The 22,724-nt window shown below is 48.1% G+C and overlaps 1 protein-coding gene across 19 annotated transcripts in view; it reads right to left on the minus strand.

The window, feature by feature from the left end:
• Window positions 1–22,724, minus strand: part of SH3KBP1 (SH3 domain containing kinase binding protein 1) — a 378,310-nt gene that overhangs the window by 71,662 nt on the left and 283,924 nt on the right. For all 19 annotated transcript variants that reach the window (XM_070067164.2, XM_070067168.2, XM_089324878.1 and 16 more), the window contains one exon: window positions 6,072–6,179. In XM_070067164.2, coding sequence (XP_069923265.1) covers window positions 6,072–6,179 — 108 coding nt within the window. The remainder of the gene's footprint in view (window positions 1–6,071; window positions 6,180–22,724) is intronic.

Here is a 22,724-nt window from a genome sequence, read left to right on the forward strand (position 1 = left end):
GGGCGGAGGGGAGGAGGGGAAATGTTGCGCTCACAGACAGTGTATGAGAAGTGTGGTCACGGCAAGTGTGTGTGTGAAGGTGGCAACGCAGCAGGCAGAGGTGTGAGTCTGTGTTGAGGCCTCGCTTTGAAAGGAAGGAACAGTTTGAGAGCTTCCGTCTTGCATCTAACCAGGCTTGACCAGCGCTGGCCAGGTGCCTCCTTTGCTTGTTAGCAGAGTAGGCTTACAGGCTCATTGTTTCTCTCTGGTTCCATCAGACCTCGCCCTCCCGCCTCCTTGGATGAGGAGAGATGCCACATCTCCAAACAGGATATCTTTTAAGGTAGCTGAAAACAAAAATTATGGTCAAAGTTCCAGGCCGTTCTAGACTGCCCCCTAAAGGATCACTAGGGCACTGCACAGGGGCCCTAAAACACATGAGCGCATTCTGTCGCTTGTCTTTGAGATGCCCAGTTGTGGCTGGCTAACGGAGATGGCACTGGGCATCTGCCAGTTTAAGCAGTAGCTCAAGGTTTCCTGTGGGGTTTAACAGCAATCAGACACTAACCAGCTCCTATACCGGCACAGGTAGAAACATTCTTTCAATTCAGGCAAGTATTTTGAATTTTGAATTTTGAATTTTTAGAGGCACTTGCTCGATTCATTCTGTTTAGCCCTACCTTCCTGGTGAAAGTAAAACACTCTAAACTCAGGTGACTTCAGCCTGCTCCATTTTCGGTAAACGCTAAAAAAAAAAATTGGTGCATGTTAAAGCTATAAGTGATGAGTCACAGGGCTCCCCCTTTACACCTGTGCAAACCGAGGCCCATGGGGGCTGTGTCAACAGCTAGCTGGCAGCAAGAGGGGGCTCAGACCTCACGTCTCTTGATGTCCAGACTGCAGGAATTCATTCTGAAAGTGCCGACATGACAATGTCAATGGCAGAATCAGTGATCCAATGTTTCCTGATCTCTGGGAGAGTCGAATGCCTTCTGTGGCCATCAAGTGTACAGGGCACACAGGCCTTAATGCACCCAGATCCATCTGCCTGTTTGTTGACTTGCTGGCTCAGACCGAGATGAAAACCCATGCTTCAAAGGACAGATTGGCGAGATTGGATTTTTAGCATTATGCTACCAGAAAGCAAAGAGATCTGAGGGCTCCAGAGGAGACAGCTGGAAGGTAAGCTTTGTACCTGCTGAAGGATTTCCGAACTCGCTCAGCTCCTTCGTTTGGCAGGACTGGCCCGTCCCAAGCCAAAGAGCTCATCAGCTGGCCTACGTGTTGCCCCTGGCAGGAATCGTGACGTGCCATTTTGCCTCTTAAGCCAGTCTGTGCTTTCTGAGTTCTGGCCCCAGAGATGTGAGCTGCTGCAAATAGCCAGAGGAGTGTACCCTGAGGGCTCAGCACCCTTCAGGGGCTGTCTTGGTCCATTTTCTGTTGCTATAACGGACATGCGAGATGGGGAAATTTATAAAGAAAAAGGTTTCTTCTTCCTTCTTCTGGAAGCCCAAGAGAGTGGGCTACTATCTTCCTGGCTTCTGGCGAAGGCCCCTTGCTGCCTCAACTCATGGTGGGAAGTGGAAAGACAACCGGGTACACGCAAAAGGAACCAGTGTGTGAGAGACTGAGGGGAGGGGCCAGGAAGGAATCCACTCCTGTGGCGCAATCCCAAGACAACTCACCCAGTGTGTCCAGTAATCCACTCTGGAGGGCGGAGCCCCCATGACCCTGACTCCCTCTTACAGTCATACCACCTCTCAACACTGCTCGGCTAGGGATGCAGCTACAAGATGGGTTTTGGTGGGGACAGACCATATTCAAACCATGGCAGGGGGCCTTTGTTGGACAAGGATGGTTAAGATCTTAGAAACAAACTGCAGCTGGATTTTGACTGACTTTGGACCTTGGGAAGCTCCTGCAAGTATCAGAAGTGTCCGCGAGTGAAGCTGAAGAGGGGACGTAAGTACACACTTCCTGACCAGGACACCCCCTCAACAGATCTAGAAACACATCAGGAGGCCATTGCTCTGACTTTCCCATAAGTCCCTGGAGGAGCAGCCATCTCTGTGCAGTGTGTAGCCGGCGCTATGCTCTGGGTGATAACCACGTCTGTAACTGCACCTCGGAGCCCTCCAGAGTGCCCATGACTGCCTGCCCTGCCACGCGCACAGAGATCCCAGGGAGCCACTGTGCAACTTGCCCCTTGGGGGGACTCTCTCGAGTTTCCTCCACTAGCCTCCAGCCAGTGGCCTACATGCATGGGCCCCCCTCTTGGCTGGGCCCATCCAGAATGATGGCGTACTGGGTGGTCAGCCAGGTTTTGGCATTCGGCTCCTCGGCTCACTCCTTCACTCCATCAACCCTACCCTGGAAATGATGACTTAATTGTATGTCCAACCCAAAGTCCAGATGGAAGGACCTAGGCCCCCGTTGTCTGGAAAGGGGGCCCTGACAAGATCCCAGCTTCCCCCTCCACCCTGCATTCTTCTTCCTCTTTCACACCAGTATAAGAGACAGCAGCAAACAGGAGAGGAAGAGAAGGAAGGAAGGAAAACAGACTTTATCAACTAGGTTGCTATGTGAGTTAAGGTAAGGGACGTCCTAAGAACTTGGTCAAGAGAAAATAGAGTTATAGCAGCAAAATTCACGCACGGTGGGCCAGCCACTGTGGGAATGAAGCAAGTGACTTCCTCTTCTGTGCAAGTTTCGAACCTGGAAAGCTTCTGCTTTCAAGGGGCGGGTTGGCACACAACTCTAATCGAGAATGTAGGAAACTGCACAGATACTATCCCCATGTGTCTGGAGATGGACGTGAACAGGAAGGGTCTGGTCAGTCAGGAAAATGGAGAAGAAAGACCAAGCTGAGGCCAACAGAGATGCTCTCGCAAGCAGTGTGCGGGCTTCACTGAATTCAGCATATGGCGCTCTTGGCAAAGCTTTCTCTCCGGTGTGTGACGTGGCCTCCAGCAATACCTGCCAGATCTTTGGTCAGGACAACAGATTCCTCTCATTTAGATTCCTTGCCTTCCCAGATAAACGGAGCTTCTGGTGGAATCTGGCTTCTAGGGACTCGGGCCCACAGGGGCAAAGGCCCAGGGAAGGCACGTGCTGCCTTCCAGTCTGGCTGACACCTCAGTTCTTGTTGCGATTCTAAGCTGGCAGCCTCTTACCCACACAAATCTGCAAGTTGGCAAAGGCGAGCCTGCAACCCAGTCACAGGGCCACTTTGGCGGGCAGGTTTCGGAGTCCCTCCAGCCATGAAGGGACCTTCCACTGTGGAGCACGGCCGGGGAAAGTGCTAGGGGAGCCCTGGCAACACCCTCATCCTTGACAAGGCAAGGAGCCCTCCAGTCCACACACGCCAGAGCAGGGGCACCACTGCGGTCATCTGGACTCTCTCCTAAAAGAACCAGAGCCTGAGACTTTCCTAAACTACGATTTTTCAGAAGAACCACTCTCCATGGTTTCCTTTTGAAACGAGAAGTTGCAGGCCGGCGCTGCGGCTCACTAGGCTAATCTTCCGCCTTGCGGCACCGGCACACCGGGTTCTAGTCCCGGTGCCGGATTCTGTCCCGGTTGCCCCTCTTCCAGGCCAGCTCTCTGCTGTGGCCAGGGAGTGCAGTGGAGGATGGCCCAAGTCCTTGGGCCCTGCACCCCATGGGAGACCAGGAGAAGCACCTGGCTCCTGCCATCGGATCAGCGTGGTGCGCCGGCTGCAGCACGCCAGCCGCAGCGGCCATTGGAGGGTGAACCAACGGCAAAGGAAGACCTTTCTCTGTCTCTCTCTCTCACTGTCCACTCTACGTGTCAAAAAGAAAAAAAAAAAGAAATGAGAAGCTACAGGTGCTGCTCTTGGGAGTCCAAGCTTCCTGCTGTGCTGTGGTGACAACCACAGAGTCCACACACTGTTGCATTCGAGCCCTCTGAATATTTCTACTTCATTCTGCTACTCCGTTTTACTGTCAGGGCTCAAAGTAAGCAGCCAGCCCTGGAATCGAGGCTCTCCCTTTCACCGCTTACACAACTTCTCTAAAAGATGCACCAAGGATCCAGGAGTGCTCTCCTGCAATACCCTGGGGTGAAGCTCCAAGGCATTTGTCACCTGGGTGACGCTCTGGGAAAGAAAGACCACCAGGAATTCCAAAAGGCCTGGTGGTAAGCAGCCGAATCCACACGCCAGCAGAAAACACGGCAGCCTCATCAGAATGCTCCCGTGCTGCCTACAGAGTCAGAGGCCTTGCCGTTGAAACCCGCTGCTTGCTGCTGTCTCCCCTAATCGGCGCAGGCCGCCCTCTTCTCTGGGTGAGCGATGTAGCCCCTGTCGCTGGCAAGACAAGAAGACATCTGCTGAAACTGGTGGCACAATGCTTCAGACTCTGCCATTCACCAAGTGCCTCCGTGTTAATGATTCTAATCAGCCTTACAATGTCAACTCAGCAAATGGCAGCCCCAAGCCCAGTCACGTTGTCACCAGCTCTCCAGCACCCTGGTGCAGCAGAACCAGGGCCAAGCGGGCCGGCTGGGACTCTAGGCCACGGGGATGCAAAGGGATCTTATACTTTGAATTTGCTCAAAGCTGAATGTCACATTACACAATCATTCCGCAGCTCTAGGTATTACCTTGTCTGACAGGTACACTATTGTTTCCCTCAAAACTGGGTTTTCTGCTCCCTGGGGACAGGGCCAAAAGACCCATCAGACATGGGGGCTGCCTGCCTGGGGCTGAAGGGATGTCCATGGGGCCCCAAGGAGTGTGCGTGCCCCAACAGCAACCCAGGCCGAGTCCGCTTATCACGGACAACCTCGCTCTAGCAGTGGAAGTGCTTCCCTGAATACCTTATGTAACACGGAGTTTCTAGAAGGGCATGCATGGAGTCTCTTTTGCCTGAGTGCCTTTACTGCCCCACTAAAATCTGCCCAGGGAACTAGCAGGCAAGATGCCACAAGGGGACAAGCGCAGGCTTCACCCACAGCTTAAATGCATGATCCCGATTTTACTTTAGCCTTCAAAACCATACTGCCTATGACCACAAAAATACTTAAGTACGTGAGGCAATGCAGATGTTAATTAGCTAGATTTAGTCATACCGTATACATAATGTACACATGCAAACAGATCACCAGAGAATCTTGTGAAAACGCAGACTCAGATGCACCAAGTCTGGGATGGGGTCTAACAAACCTCTGGCTGATGTTAATGCTACATCAAGGATCTAGAAAACATTTAGAAGCAAAATCCAGATTCTTTACAATCCAAACTCAGATTCTAAGAGAGAATCCTTCAATTGAACAACACAAAAAAGAAAGCTATTAAGAAGCCTAAAAAGTGTGGTCTTGGGCTTCAAACCAATCTAAAAGTCTACAGGGCACAACCTCAGCAAGTGCCAGAATCATCAAGCTTCTTAAAGAACCATTTACCTAAATAGTGCACACTCCATTAAATGCTAGGTTAGCATCCTTGGCAAGCCATCCACTAGCAGTGTAGCTATCCATCCCACACATCCTTGGTGATGTGGCAAGGCTGGGCTCAGCGTGGTCCAGTAATGGAGCCCCCAAGGGCATAAAGAGGGCCCAGGCATGGAAAGGTAGGCAGAAGTCATGCACAGGGCTGAATCAAGAGCCCTGAGGTGGATAACAGGATGGGTGAGACCAAATCACTACCCCCTCATACCATAAAGTTCTTGCACATTCCTGGCTATGTCACCACCCCCCAAGGACCGGGCTATGCGGGACACAGGCAGTTCGCTTACCAGATGGAGCACTTCGGGGTCTCACAGTTTATCTGAGCTCTCAAAGCTGCCACATACTAAACAGAGTACCTCACACACATCACCTGGTTCATACACACAACAATCCTAGAGTAAGGATCACTGTTGCCAACTGACAGATGAGTCCTACAATGAACTTGTGTAGGGCACAGGGCAGCCAGGGGCTCAGAACTGGGCCCACAGAAAATACAAGTGCCAACGTCCTAAGCATGACCCCAGATTTCCCCTATCCCGCATCCCAAGTCCCATCATGGGAGCGTGACTATGACAGCGTGAGTGGGGTGGGGGTGGGGCATGGAGATGAAAGCCCTAGAGACTTACATTCCCTTCCTTGTCAAAGTCCGGTGGAAGCAGTTTCACAAAGTTATCAGGGAACACTCCGCGTCTGCCGTTGAGCTCTCCTTCCCACCAGCCTACGTCGATGCAGTCCTAGGAACCAGAGAGCAGAGAGTGAGAAATGGGGGCAAGCAACCTCCAGCGGGGTCTGCCATCACCCTTCCAGGCAACGGAGGCCCCTCCCTCAAAGCTGATGTCAATGTGACTATGGTTACTCAGTGAGCACAGACCCCGAAGTCAGAGAGACCAAAAGTGCTAGAGCTGCCAATAGGGACTCAAAACCTAACTCTGCGAGGCCGGCACTGTGGCGCAGCGGGTTAAAGCCCCAGCCTGAAGTGCTGGCATCCCATATGGGTGCCAGTTCGAGTCCCGGCTACTCCTCTTCCCATCCAGCTCTCTGCTGTGGCCTGGGAAAGCAGTGGAGGATGGCCCAAGTGCTTGGGCCCCTGCACCCACGTGGGAGACCCAGAAGAAGCTCCTGGCTCCTGGCTTCAGATCAGCACAGCTCTGGCCACTGCAATCATTTGGGGAGTGAATCAGCGGATGGAAGACCTCTCTCTCTGTCTCTACCTCTCTCTGTAACTCTGTCTTTCAAATAAATAAAATAAATCTTAAAAAAAAAACCCAAAAAACAAAAACGGTGCTTTCAGAGGCCCTGATGCAATCAGGTCATCATCTCCCCCCCCCCTTTAAAGATGAGACACTACCTATTTTATTCATTTTTATTTTACTGAAATAATATAATTTCATTAATTGTAATGGTGGCTGAGAAAATATCACATGCACAAATAGCTTCTTTGATCGTCTGCCACAAAGCTTGTGAAAATGAAAAAGGCTTCACGACAGGCAGCCAAGCGGAAGAGGAAGCCCACGTCACAGCAGCAAGCTCGTCAGCACGCCCTTCTCCTTCTCCTCCCCCCTCCCCCCTCCCCCCTCCCACGTTGAGGGCCAAGCTATCCCCATGAAAAGCCCTTCCTCCACCTGCCAGAGCGCCACGTTGGCTTATTCACTGAATAAGCCCATTCATTCCTCCAGACGCAACCTGCTTCCCCTCTGAATAATTTCTACTCTGTCCATTCATTCGTCAATCCTGTCCAGGGAGAGGGAACAAGCAGGAGCCTGGCCTTCTCCAAGCTTCCATCCTGAGCCTACATGGCCCCATGTTCTAGTGGACACTCAACCTCCAGCCAAAAAACCACTTCTAATTTTTCCCATTTTCAGTTGACTGGAAGTCCAACTCCTTCCAACAGATCTCACATCTCTTCTCTAGGTCCAATGCTACTTCCACCACCTGATCCAGGACTTTCCTGGCCTGCTGGAAACCTCCCCATTTGAGTATCACTGCCCTGCCCAATGCATGTACAGTATACCTACTGTTGTCAAATATGGGATGTTGAGGAAAAGCCCCATCTTCAGATTTGTAGTCAACAACTTCCAGCTGACACCCACTTTTCAGATCACAGCTGAAGCAAGGAGGTGGTCAAGCAAGAGAGGAGGTGACACTGAGGGCCCATGGAGAGATCTCAGGGTCCTCCACAATACTTGATGGGGTTGGTGAAATGTTCAGGACAGCTCAAGCATTACGTGTGAGCTGGCCTAGGGCTCGCATATGGCTCCTCAGGGGCCATGAAGTGTGGCTCACTGGACCTTGCCACACCAGACTTTCTAGCGAGGTGAGGAGCACATCAGACTTGCTTGCCGCTAGACTTCCAGCCCTTTGCACAGTGCGCCACATGATAGATACTCCCATGAAGACTCTTGAACCCTGAGTTCTGTCATCTCCTGCAGCCCAACACTTAGATTACTACGGGGCAAGATGGCTTCTCTCTAGCTGAACTTCTGGGGATTTTAAATAAGTCAGCATAGAGGCCACCTCAGGTGGGAAATAAATGATCACCATCTTTCACTCCTCCAGGTGTATCTGTTACAAGGATACAATGACCCCTTAGAAGCGAATGCAGTTTTTAGACTTTGTTCCTTAGTGGTAGATTATAAATTCTAGTGTCAACCAAAACCAAAGAAACTTAGAGAATCAAGTTCAGATTTATGCAGGAAAAAAAGATCTCCAACATGAGAAAGCTTATTTTTCTGGGAAAATGCCAATGAGAAGTTCAGGTCAATAGTCTGGTCCCGCCCGTGTCTCAGCATCCCCTAGACAACCTAGCATTAGTCCCCAAAGAAGGGAATTTCAAACACGGAAGGTAATGGCAGGATTTATTGGCTTCTGAGGTTCTTGTGACCCCAAGGTATTATAAGTTCCATCAATAACACCAGAAGAACTTCATATGAAGGCAGGAGATAGAATTTTTTCACCTCTTCCATCTTTAAAAATTTAAAGAAAAGTCTTTCCATCCAGAAGGTTCTGCTTCCAAAGAGAGTTCTAGCACCTTTAAAAAATTTTTTAATTTTTATTGTTAAAGATTTATTCTATTTATTTGAAAGACAAAATGACAGAGAGAGAGGGAGAGGGAAAGGGAGAGAGAGAACAGAACGGTCTTCCATCTACTGGTTCACTTCCCAAATGGCCACAATGGCCAGAACTGAGTGGATCCAAAGCCAGGAACTTCTTCTGGGTCTCCCACGTGGGTGCAGGGACCCCAGGACTTGGGCCATCCTCTGCTACTTTCCCAGGCGCATTAGCAGGAAGCTGGATCAGAAGTAGAGCAGCTGAGACTCGAACCAGTGCCCATATGGGATGGCGGCACTGCAGGCTGGGGCTTTAACCCACTGCGCCACAGCGCCAGCCCCTCGGACACCTTTTTGTCTCTTCTTGTTTGATGTATCTTTCTCATCTTCAAAACCTAACTTCAAACTCACCTTTAGGAAAGGTGACTCTAATGAATGCTTTATGTTTTCTCTAACACTCGATACTGTGCTAATTGGCACTTTAAGATATTCAATCCAACAAAAGTCTATTAAATGCAGAATATATGTTAAGTTCTATAAGCATTAAACACGTGGAGAACATGGTCCCTACCTCCAGGGAGCTTAGAAATGCACATGAAAGACACAATATTATACTAAGTCCTTCTGGATAACAGGTATCAAATAAGTGCTCAAGGAGAAGTGATGCACTAACAGCTTTTCAGATAATCATAAATCTTTTCATGTATGCAGGGTTTGCTTATGTGAGGACTGGGCTTCCCTCCACCTGCACTTCAGTTCATGGGGCACAAAACTATAGCTCTAAAAGACACTCAACTATGTATAGTGCTGTGTTTCTTTCTAAATGGTGCAAATCCACGCTCCTCCTTAATCTCACCTACACACACACACACACACCCAACTCAAGAACCTTTCTGCTTCATATGTGAGAAAAACAATAAAGAAAATTTTAATAAGCAAAAACCTATCCAAAATAACTTGAGAACTTATGCACGCCTACAGAGGAAAACAGTGCATAATAACATTAAATCTATCATATCTCCCATTGGTGATGGCTTGGATGGCTCATCTACCCTCTGCTCCTAAGGAAAACACCAACAGCGCTAATCATTGTGTAATTCGAAGCAAGTGAGGGAAAGCACAAAGGGAGAACACAACGTATCTAATTGTTCTCATCAGTGAAAGAATACACACAATGCCCATGGACGAGATCCACACTGTCAAAAACGAAAACTGCCAGTGTGATGAGACTAATGAGATAGGCTAAAAAGGAGCCTGCTGCAGGACCAAACACGGGCACAGGGTCAGGACGCCTGCAGTGGGAGAGAGATTTACAGAGAACCAAGGCATTTTTTCCCCCAGCAACAGAAGCTAATTTAAGGGAAACTGGAATAATTTTGACAGCAAAATGTGAAGTGAAAATAAGTCCTCTTCAACAAAGCAGACAAAAGAGCTAGGCTTCTGATGGCAGTGATGAGAGAACATTATTTGTAGAAGGGCTCTGCTTGCAAAAGTGTAAAATAATAGCAAATTCAATTTATTTATTGAGGACCTAAAATGCACAGGATAGGAGAGCAATCCAGGGGGAAAAAGAAAAACATCATGCCCTCATGGGGCTCTCAAGCTCAGAGCCCAGTGGGAGAGGCAGAGGCAGTGAATCAAGATGGCAAAGGAACACAGGGAGGCAGGCGAGGCTGGACTGAAAACAAATGGGACCAAGAGGAGCAGGATAGCCTGGAAGGGGAGAATCAGAGCATGAACCCAGGCAAAGAGAAAGGTCAAGGGCTGGAGCGCAGAGTGTGAAGGGAGAGAAGAAGGGGAGCAGGAAGCTATAAAAAGAACATTCAGGACAGTGCCGCGGCTCACTAGGCTAATCCTCCGCCTATGGCGCCGGCACACCGGGTTCTAGTCCTGGTCGGGACACCGGATTCTGTCCTGGTTGCCCCTCTTCCAGACCAGCTCTCTGCTGTGGCCCAGGAGTGCAGTGGAGGATGGCCCAAGTGCTTGGGCCCTGCACCCCATGGGAGACCAGGAGAAGCACCTGGCTCCTGCCTTTGGATCAGCGCGGGCCGCAGTGTGCTGGCTGCGGCGGCCACTGGAGGGTGAACCAATGGCAAAGGAAGACCTTTCTCTCTGTCTCTCTCTCTCACTGTCCACTCTGCCTGTAAAAAAAAAAAAAAAAAAAAGAGAGAGAGAGAGAGAGAGAGAACGAACATTCAAGAACTGGAGCTTGGGGGTAGGCATTTGGCTTAATGGTTAAGATGCTGCTTGGGATGCCCACATCCCATATCAGAGTATCTGGATTCGAGTCGTGCTAATGTGTACTGGGGGAGGAAGCAGGTGACAGCTCAAGTTCTTTGTCCCTGCCCCTCAACCTAGACTGAGTTTCCCAGCTCCTGGCTTTGGCCTGGCCCAGCCCCAGCTGCTGTGGGCATCTGGGGAGTGAACCAGAAGATAGGAGATTTCCTTCACTCTTTCTCCTTCTCTTTCCCTCTCACATAAACATCAATGTTAAAAAGAAGAATCGGAGCTTAGAACAAAGGCCTTCAAGCAATGTCTATCCAACAATGTTGTGAAGCATGAAGGCAAGATGGCACCTGTACATGACAGGGCAGAACGGAGGGGCAAGTGATCAGTGATTGGCGAGGCCAGAATGTCATCAGAGAGAAAGCACATGTCCCCAAGGAGGACAGAACGAGCTGAGTGAAGGCAGGACTATGAGGTAATCACTGACTGATGCTGAAAAACATAATTTTGCACAAAATACTATAATTTATTTCAAAGTTGGACAGTATTAATAATTACACTACTATAGGCATGACATGAGACACCAGTCACTCTAGTGGATTTTCAGATTCCAATAAGCATGAGAAAGGGCAGGTGAAGGGAGGACCTCTGAATGCAATGGGAGGTGGCAACACATTAAAGAGACTCTGTAGATGGAAGCTTCTGGAAAAACGATGCTTAGCAATAAGCTCTATTGGCATGAGAGCAGGGGATAAGTGACCTGGACCCTTATCAAGGGCACAGAAAGGTATTTTACTTCTGACACAGACCGACCACTCCTCCATCATCAACTCCTTAAAATGCCCCAAGTGGTTTCCCTGTCTCATCACCAGGCAGGTATTACAGTGAAATAGGCTACTTCTCCTTATCAAATGCAAAGGCTACCAGTAATAATGGAGAACCTTCTGGGTCACAGGGTAGCCACAGCTTATTTGGTTGGCCATGCTTCAGAGGAGCGTAGGGAGAGAAAGCAGAGTGCCAGTGGGTGCTAGACGGAGTTCAGATTCCTGAAACACGTAAAAACCTCTGCAAGATATAGAATGGCACACCATCACTTGTGACTGTCAGCACTCGGATAATACGGACTAGCCACAGGGTCCTTGAAGGGTAATATGGGCAGGAATGCATCTTAATTAGGCTCCCACACATTTGTCACGTGGCCCAGCTCCATTTCCGGGTGCAGATGAGCCACTCCCAGTCCCTGCTGCCTTAGGAGAAATCGTCTGGCAGTGGCTCTCATGCCTGGAGGGGGCCCAGAGGAGGGAGGCCAAGGCCCTGGGTGTGTCGGAGCAGGAGGCCTTGCCCAGATGTCAACATCAGCCTTCAATCTTGCCAGCATGGCCCCGGGTAACCTGGCCCAAGTGCTCAGGCCCTCCGCACAGCTATCACGCCAGGCACTAGCTGAGGGCAACTCCCCGACAGACGGCCTGTGGGCACAGAGAGTGCCACGTGAGCCAGGAGTCAGCAGGGAGACCTAGCGTGTCTACCTCTAGTCTGGACACTTCCGCTCCTTAGAGACCAGCTTGCCACCTGGCATGTTCATTGGTTAAAAGGAGGAGCCACAATCTCCCCTCGGGTTGTTCTGTCAGTAGTGGGAAGCAGTATGTCAGACGAGTGGCCCTCACTCCCGGCAGCATCTTGAGCATTCCCTGGACAGTTTTTAGAAATTCTGATGCCTGGACCAGCCCCCACACCAACAAAATCACAATGTTGGTGGGTACATACAGGAAGTGCTTTTAAAAAGTCCCCAGGTCACTCCAAGGTGCAGGCTGATAAATAAGTGATTTAGATCAGTGCTTCTTGGAAAAAAAAACTTTATACATATACATATATCTAATTTTAATGTGCATTCTTCTCACACAGGAATCTTGTAAAGGTGCCATTTCTTACTCAATAGGTCTGGGACAGATCTGAAATTCAGCATTTCTGCTTCCCATGTGGTGCCAATGCTGCTACTCTGTGTGAGGCCCACACTTTGGAGTAGCAAGGGTCTTGGAAATAGTAAACTCCTGGAAAAGGGGGAGCTTGCCTTCAGACCTGTGTAGCCATGCAACACCTAGTACAGTCCCTGACACACATCAGTTCTGAAATGATGGCTGAATGGATGAATGGCTCAATCTTCCCACAGGCTGTTATTCTACTTCTCTCAATTTTCAAGTATCGCAAATGTGCTCAAGAGGCAGGCATTTGGCACAGAAGTTAAGATACCACTTGGGATGCCCACATCCCATATTCGAGTGTCTGGTTTGAGTCCCAGCCCTGCATCTAATTCTAGCTTCCTGATAACATGCATGCTGGGAAGCAGGTGACGGCTCAAGAACTTGGGTTCCTGTCACCCACGTGGGAGACCTGGATGGAGTTCTTGGCTCCTGGCTTTGGCTTGGCCCAGCCCTGGCTATTGCAGGCATTTGGGGAGTCAACCAGTAGATGGCAGATCTCTCTCTGTCTCTTTGCCTTTCAAACACAATGAAAATAAATTTTTTAAAGAAGTGAAGTCCAGTTGAACAAGGAGATGGCAGGTCTAGATGAGCTATACAAAGCGAGCTTCATCTACATGATCAGGCTTACCTGATGACCTGGAATGAACTTATTATTTGCCAGTAATTATGATAAAAACTTTTGAAGTATTCCCAAAATGTAGGCCATGTTCTCCCAGATTTACAAATGTCCTCTCCAAGTTCAAACACGAATATGTAGCTTAGAAATGGTATTTCAAACCAAAAAAATGAAAAGATAAACCTGAGTCCACCACTGGGTCCAAATGAAATAGAAGCGCATTCTGTTCAGTCACATCTCCTGGTAGTCAGCTGTTCCCGTGTGCCCTGGTACCAATTCCCGAGAAGTTATCCAGCGTGGCTGCTTTTCATAAACACCTCTGACGACTGAGATATCACTTAGGGAGAAAGTGAGTGTTGTGCAATTTCTTTGTGGCTGTCAAGTGAGCCTCAAAGTGCCCCCAAGGGGACCTCACACCCTCAGCATCTACCAGCAGTATGGAAAGCTCCGTTTAACATCTCTTAATGAATGCCTTCTGCACGGAACCTCAGGAGGGTGTGGGGGTGCTGCGCAAAGGCTCCACAGAAGCCAACCCCAGGAGCACCAAGCTCTGGCTCGGCTTGTTAACACCTCCCCAAGAGATGCAATTATTCTGGGATTTCTGCTCAGAATTTCCAACGTCTCCCTAAGTCAGTTACTAAGCAGGCTCACCTCATCAGCTGTGATGTAGATAAGAGAAGAAAAAGAGAACTCCACTCAGTGTATGAAGAAAGGCCTGGCAAGACCACAGTTAACGTGGGAAGCCCAAGGGAAAAAGTCCTGGAGACAAGACTATGCAAGAAGATGTCATATTCTAAACACCAACATCCCAGGGGCTTAAGCAAGTCACTCACTCTTCTGTGATACTAGGTAAGTCATGACTTAGAGTTCACTTCCTTGTAAAAAACAATTCTGGCTTCTTATTGGCCAACAACATACGGCCTAATTAAGAAGCTTTCCTGCCCATATTACCCCTGAAGGACCCTGCGACTAGTCCATATTATCAGAGTTCTGATTTCTTTCATTCATATATTGTATGACCAGTATAAAAAATGCCATGGTAACATGCAAAATACAAACAAATAATTCAATGAGCACACAGTCCCTCTCGGTCACACCCATGTAAACTGAAGCACGTGTTGATGCCCGACAATCAGACTCAGGGAAGCTCCTTCATCTTTTATAAGCTACCCACACTACACCTCACATTTTCTTCTTTCTTAATCATCTGTGATTATGTGCTCTCAACAACTGTGACTGCTATGTTGTTGACACTAGACTTTGCCATCTTCCTTAGAAGAGTGCTGAATTTTGTTATGGTGGGCCATCACTTGCAGATCAGCTTGACCTGTCAAGGTTTGTTAAAGTTTTAGACTTTGTTGAGGGTGAGTGCAAAGTAGCACTATTCCTATGGCTGGTGTTTCTTGGTTCTCAATTGGACGTCGGGGTGTTCAGCACTCCTGGTTTGTCTATTCTGCTTAGCCAGCACTCCAATATATCCCATCACTGGTGTTCTCTGGGATATCCACTCAGCTCACAGTCCCCATCCCAAGTTTTTTTTTTTTTTTTTTTGACAGGCAGAGTGGACAGTGACAGAGAGAGAGACAGAGAGAAAGGTCTTCCTTTTGCCGTTGGTTCACCCTCCAATGGCCACTGCGGCCGGCGCACCGCGCTGACCCGATGGCAGGAGCCAGGTACTTATCCTGGTCTCCCATGGGGTGCAGGGCCCAAGCACCTGGGCCATCCCCCACTGCACTCCCTGGCCACAGCAGAGAGCTGGCCTGGAAGAGGGGCAACCGGGACAGAATCCGGCGCCCCGACCGGGACTAGAACCTGGTGTGCCGGCGCCGCAAGGCGGAGGATTAGCCTAGTGAGCCATGGTGCTGGCCACCAAGTCCTTATTTTCTGCCAGACCCAGTGGAGTACTGCCTTGGGAAGTTCAGTTTAGTATTTGGCCAAAGACTCAATGGATTCCTGTACAGATGACTGGAACTCCTTGCTCATGCAGCTCACTCCTCTGCAGTTCCCTGCCCTGAAAACTGTGCCACATTAGCAGCCCTGGATGACGATTTCTGCTTCCTCCATCCACTGAGTCCACTGCTCTTTGGGCTCAATTGCTCTGTGCTGCAATTTAGAAAGCACCCCCCAGGCCAGGCAGGGTTGATGTGACACCCACTTTAGTGCTGCCTTTCTCTCCAGGATCCCACCCTGCTTCAGGTATTATCTAGCTTTAAAGCAGCTGCTTCAGGGGGTTAGCATTGTGGCTTAGGAGCTGAAGCCGCTGCCTGCAGTGCCGGCATCCCATATGGGCGCCGGTTCAAGACCTGGCTGCTCCACTTCCAATCCAGCTCTCTGCTATGGTCTGGGAAAGCAATAGAAGATGGCCCAAGTCCTTGGGCCCCTGCACCTGCATGGGAGAATTGGACGAAGCTCCTGGCTTCGGATGGGCGCAGCTCGGGCCTCTGCGGCCATCTGGGGAGTGAACCATCGGGTGGAAGACCTCTCTCTCTCTCTCTCTCTACCTCTACCTCTGTGTCTCTCTAACTCGGCTTTTCAAATAAATAAATAAATTTTTAAAAGCAGCTGCTTCATATATTTTGTCCAATTTTTACAGTTGGCTAGGGCAGGAGGGTAAGTGTAGTACCATTTACTCCATTACAGCTGCAACCAGAAGTTACACATGCCCTTTAAAAAAGACTGTTTCTTTAAATACAACCAATTTATTTTCTTCTAGGTATCACAGAACTGGAAGGTCTATCTTTAAAAGTCTGAGCTATTTCAAGGTCTAATTCCCAAATGAATTCCTAGACAAAGAGTGTCTGAAATGAAGATACATACAAGGGTTTTTAATTATCCTGGAGTTTTCTTTGCTAGTCATATGTACCTTTCTCTAATAAGGAAGGTGAAATATTCCCCAGGGTAAAGGAGAGCCGCTGTGAAACAGCTTTATATAGGAAGGTAAATAATGCATTCACTGTCATCCAATTTTTATTTCACATAATGGCACACGTAGAAAATGACAATATTTCCATGACAGCCTGCTGGGGGCCAAAGGTTACTGGAGGTCATGAGCCCAGAAGGGGCTTTCAACAGACGGAAGCCCTTTCCATGCTCCCAAGAGAGTGGAGGGGGAAATCGCTCTCCTGTCCCTGAAGCCCACTCGCAGCACAGGGGTTAGGAAACACTACGGAAGCAACCTTTGAGTCCAGATGTCACTGAGAAATGAGGGGAAAAAACTTAAACCAATTCCCAGTCCTCAGAAACTGGGCAGAGCTTCCACAAGCAGTAGGAGTCACGCAGGCAGGCATCGGGGGGCTCCATGAGATTTTCATGGAAGACAACCAAGGGCAGAAGCTCTAAGGGCCCTGTGCTCGCGGCCTGTTTCTCTCTTTTAAAAAGCTGCTCCTCTCTGGAGCCTCTTCAGAGCAGAGGAGCCAGCAGATGCTGCCACGCTGGCCCACCTCCAGGGTCACTCACCATTTTTATATTGGTGACTGGGGGATGTGGCTGCACGCTTTGTACACAACACACGCACCAGATTTGCTTACGGCTTCCAGCATTGCACTTGCAGCATACGCAATCTTCAGCTTTTTTCAGAAAATACGTACGTTTTAGCCTGTTTTCTAAGAGCGGAGTGAAAGACTTTCTACTTGCACAAATGCACTTCAAATATCAGTAATCATGTGAAAACAAGATGCTTAGATAGCGAGGGCCCTTCGCCTGTCCTTGTAATCCGGCTCTAAACGTGACAAAAGACATTCAGTGCATTTGCGAACACATGAGCAAGTTACACACAAAATACAAATCATTTTTTCTGCCCATTTGAATTATCAAGTGTGCGAATTTATAAAACATGTTTGCACAGAAATTCCTCCTTTGTATTTGTTCAGTCATTTACATTAAGATAACTACTTAATGTTAAATATTTTTAATCGATGTTTTAAATTGACTCATGAAAATTGCGCATATTTATGAGTACCATGTGATGTTTCCATACATGTATAGACTGTGCAATGCTCAAATCAGGGTATGCATATCTCTCTCCTCTGTGGTGAAGGCTGTGTGGAGATCTATTCAAGAGGCAGAGTGAAGAAGGGAGAGGCGAGTGGCGGGAAGGAGGAGAGACAGAAAACAAGAGAGAGAATGAGTGCGAGTTCGTTAGTTACTCAGTTCCCAACTACTGACTCATTCTCTGCATCCTTCTAAGGGACAGGACTGGGCCAGGCCTAAGCTAGGAACTCAACCGAGGTCTTCCACAGGGGTGGCACGAACCCAACTACCTGAGCCATCACTGCCCCCTCCCGCCATCAGTAGGAAGCTCGAGTCAGGAGGCAGTGCCACAAATGGAACCCAGGCACTGCACTGTGGCTAGGCCAGAGGTCCACCCAACGGTAAACCGTAAAAGCTGCTTCTAATGGCAGCTTCAGCTCATCCAGAGGACATGGCTAAAGAGATAGCTCACTTTTCAAGGACATGGATCCTACCGCCAAGGTTTGATTTTCATTTATGTTTACAGCACTATATTGACTCTGTATCCACAAACAGGCTTTTTCTTCCATTAGGATAGTAGACATGATAGAAAACCATTTTTCTTCATTGATAAAGACAGTGGCATTTAAAGAGCATCTTTTGTTATGTTGAAAGACTTTGTTAGCCCTTCCACCACCTCCAAGAGATACAAAGGCGGCCAAAAAGGGGTAGGAGGTGGTTGTCTTCATTTCACAGATAAGGACTGGTGAGAACAAGAGGCGAACAGCACTGCCACGACCATTCTGAAGGTCAACATCCATGCCAGCTGTGGCAGCTACTAGTAAATTCCTCCAGTCTTAGCTTCCACCTCCATTCTTCACCAGACAAATACACATTTCCTTTAAGATGTTTTTCCACTAAAACACTTATTTCTTAGCACAAAAATTTCTGGAGCTTGTTTTTTTTAATTTCTACTCAATCAATTTAGCTTGTAGTCCTGTGCAATTCGTAAAAAGAAGAAAAAAACCATTCTGCTATCAAATCCAGGATTTCGGGCTGCTCAGCTGAGCCCAGGTCAGACGGCTACATGCTTCTGCACCTTGGGGGAAAGGGGCATCGGGGCTGAGAGTAGCCAACAGAGGAGATCCATGGCCTTACATTACGAAGATACTTCTGGGAAGACTCAGAACAGAACTCAAGTCCTTGAAACTGATGATGTATCAGACAACTACTATTGGAACACTGGGGCTCAGACGGCCTGATGGGAACAACCCATGAGCCAACAGTGGTCTCTTCACAGTGTCCTTGTAGAACAACCCATGAACCAACAGCGGTCTCTTCACAGTGTCCTTGTAGAACAAGAGGTCTCAATTTGGCTACAGTCCAATTTAGCATTTTTATGAAATGCGCTTTTGGCACATGTCTAACAACTCTTATTTTCATAAATAACTTTTTCATGTTTTATATTGTACATGTAGAGTTTTAGTCCATTTTGAGTTAACTCTTGCATAACATGTTAGGTTTAATTTGGGGTTTGTTTTTTTCTTTTGCTCATGGATGTCCAATGATGCTAATAGTATTTCTAGAAAAAATAATCCTTGCCCTCTTAAATTGTCTTGGTACCTTGGTTGAAAATTACTTGGTGGGGGTGGGGGGCAGCAGTGTGCACTAAGCAGGTAAAGCCACTGCCTGCAGTGCCCACATCCCATATGGATGCCAGCTGGAGTCCCGGCTGCTCCACTTCCAGTCCAGCTCTCTGCTGTGGCCTGGGAAAGCAGTGGAAGATGCCCAAGTCTTTGGGACCCTACACCCATGTGGGAGACCTGGAGGAAGTTCTAGGCTCCTGGCTTTGGATCAGCACAGCTCTGGCCATTGTGGCCATCTGGGGAGTGAACCAGCAGATGGAAGATTTCTCTCTCTCTCTCTCTGCCTCTCTTCCTCTCTGTAACCCTGCCTTTCCAATAAATAAATAAATCTTTTAAAGAAGAAAACTGGTTGGGGCCGGCTCTGTGGCATAGCAGGTAAAGCTACTGCCTGCAGTGCCAGCATCCAATAGGGGTGCCAATTTGAGTCCTGCTGCTCCACTTTTGATTCAGCTCTCTACTGTGCCCTGGGAAAGCAGTAGAAGATGGCCCAAGTGCTTGGACCCTGCACCCATGTGGGAGACCTGGAAGAAGCTCCTGACTCCTGGCTTTGGAGGAGCACAAACAGCACAGCTCCGGCCATTGCAGCCGTTTGGGGAGTGAACCAGTGGATGGAAGACCTCTCTTTCTCTCTCTGCCTCTGCCTCTCTGTAACTCTGCCTTTCAAATAAATAAATAAATATATCTTTAAAAAAAGAAAAGAAAACTAATTGGTTGGATATTTATGAGTTTATCTCCCCATCTTCTATTTTCGGGGGCCAGCAAACTGCAGCCCACAGGCCTAATCTCATCTGCTACCTATTTCTCGACAGCCCACAGGCTCCAAATACTTTTTACAAAAAATCAAAAGAATATTTCAAGGAATGTGGAGACGACTCACACATATTTAAGCCTAAGAGTCCATCAACAAAGGTTGACTGGCCCTCAGCCACACCTACTCATGGATATCTGTAGCCACCTGGCCTCTACAATGGCAGAGGTGAGTCGCTATAACGGAGAACTGCATGGCCCCCGAAGCCAAACATGTATCCTCCAGGCCTTTCCAGAAGCAGGTTTCTGAGCCCTGATCTAGGATCTGAGAAGCCTTACATGCATCCATGCAGAACCTCAGGGCCTCTCTGAATGCCACTAAAAAAATACAGGAAGGACAGAGCTTTAAATAGAACCTCTGAACTGAAAGCCCTGAGGAAGGCAGCAAAGGAATGCATTTAATAGCCGCCTCCCCTTTCCCACCAGCACTAAAATATGGAAGTCTTTAGTAAAAACCATTCTAAAAAGGATCAATTTTATCACAGCACACCAGCTCAGTAGAAAACGAAGAACTTCTAAGTCGAAAAGGTATTTATTTTAATGACTTCTCTCTTAAATGCCTCCATGAGTCATAAACTAAGAAAAAAATATCGTAACTTGAAAGATGACAGGTTAATGTCATGAATATAAGGCACATTTTTCAAAATCAATTGGGAAACGATGTTATAAAATGTTCAACTTTGGTAATCTTGTTTTCAAAATGCATTATTAGCAGAGATTAAATCCTAGCAGCAGAGACTGAAAAGAATGGGGATCTCCAGCGAGGGCAAGGATAGGGAAATACATTCTCATACATCTCTGTGGGGAGACCAGACTGGTACAATCTTCCCCGACACCAGGTACACACCCTCACAGGGCCCTGCTGCAGCATTACAGCTGGTCAATATCATCAGGATATAGTAACAACGTTAGCACTTACATAGCACTTACTGGGAGTCAGGCTTTCTAACTGCCTTAGCCACTGTCTTAGTCTGTTTTGTGCTGCTGCAACAGAATGCCTGCGAGTTGGTAATTCAAATGGAACAGAGGTTTGTTCCTTACAGCTCTGGGGGCAGGGAAGCTCATGGATGATGGACTTGCATCTACTGAGGGTCTTACTGCTGTGTCATTCATTCCACGAGGAAAGCAGAAGGGCAAGCAGCATGAGAGGGGAAGGTGGCCAAACTCACCCCTTTATCAGGAACCTACTCCCACAGTAACAGTCTCACTGATGACACTGATCCATTCATGGGAGCAGAGTCCTCAGGACCTAATCGCCCCTTACAGGCCCAGCCTCTCACCACTGTTGCACTGGGGAATGTGCTTCTAATGTATGAACTTAGAGGGAAACATTCAAACCACAGCACCTACTTTAACTGATGGAATCTTCACAACACCAAGAGGCAGCTACTTTTATCACCCATTTCACAGATGTACATCTGCCCAAGGTTATGGAGGTACTAAAAAGTAGCAGAGATAATCACATACATAAGAATGTAGGAAGAAAATGAAGACTCCAAAGGGTCTTCAAAAAGTTCCTGTGGGAGCAGGCAGCCTAGCGGTGAGCATGCCTGTGGCCCCACATCAGCGTGGCTGGGCTCCACTCCCTGCTCTGGCTCCCAACTTGTTTCCTGCCAGTGCATATCCTGGGAGGCGGCAGTGATGTCTGAAATAACCGGGATCTTGCCTCCCATGTGGGAAACCTTCACTGTGTTCCTGACTCCTAGCTTGGGCCTTGACCAACAGCCCCGGCTGTTCCGAGCATTTGAGGGAGTAAACAAGCAGATGGGAGCTGCTTTCTCTGTCTTCTCTTCTCTCCGTCTCTTTCTCTGCCGCTAAAATAAGGAAATAATGGAAAATGCGAATTATGAAAAACTATGCATGCATGACACAAATTTTTGGACAAAAATAAATTTATCTTTTAGTTACATTTTTCCATGAACTTTTTAAAGTCCCCTCAATATATGCAGCATGGCCTAGAAATAGAGAAAAACTGGAAACAAGCTAAATATAAAGGGGATTGCGGTATTCCCTCTACATATTGGGATGCTAAGGATCATTGAACTATGTTGTCAAAGATAAATATATTTTGGACAAATGTTACAAAATAGTGTGCATGATTCTACTTTAAAAAAAAAAAAGGGGGTACGGGGCCGGCGCTGTGGCATAGCGGGTAAAGCTGCCACCTGCATCGCCGGCATCCCATATGGGCGCCGGTTCAAGTCCCGGCTGCTCCACTTCTGATTTAGCTCTCTGCTGTGGCCTGGGAAAGCAGTGGAAGATGGCCCAAGTCCTTGGGGCCCTGCACCCACATGGGAGACCCGAAAGAAGCTCCTGGCTCCGAATCAGCACAGCTTGGGCCATTGCAGCCATCTGGGGAGGGCACCAGTGGATGGAAGACCTCTCTCTGTCTGTCTCTCTCTCTGCCTCTCCTTCTCTCTCTGTGTAACTCTGACTTTCAAATCAATAAATAAATCTTTTTTAAAAAAGGGTAATTATGTGCATGTATGGGGAAAGTACAGGAGAATAATTGCTACAATAATAAGAGAGGTATGAGAAGGCAGTGACACCATGGGTAATTTTTACTTTTCTTTGTATTTACCTGATTTGTTCTCATTTTCTTTACTCTATGAATATTACTTACAACTGCAATAAATCACCTTCATCCTAAGACACATTAACATAAGTAATGAAGAGGAATTTCCGGGAAAGTACTGACCTTAAATACAGAATAGGTCAATGTACCAAAACGAACACTCAGCTACCAGGCACTGGTTTTTTTTCTTCCCCCAGCACTACCACAGTACCATAATTTAACTGTTATGCTTCCAAAGCACTTTCAGCCACAGCATCTCACTCCTCACACCACCGCTCTCAGAATCATACCGACCGAAAGGTTGGAAACAGAAAATTAAAAAGGAGGTTTCTCTAATTCCTCGACACGTTTACAGATTTTTCTGTGTGTTGCAGAAAAACAGCTTCCCAAGAGGGCGTTGCAAGGATTACTGATATCCTGCCGCGTAAGCACAGC

The sequence above is a fragment of the Oryctolagus cuniculus genome, chromosome X, assembly GCF_051225735.1.
Source record: "Oryctolagus cuniculus isolate XC-2025 breed Fujian yellow rabbit chromosome X, ASM5122573v1, whole genome shotgun sequence".
NCBI classification, from domain to species: Eukaryota; Metazoa; Chordata; class Mammalia; order Lagomorpha; family Leporidae; genus Oryctolagus; species Oryctolagus cuniculus.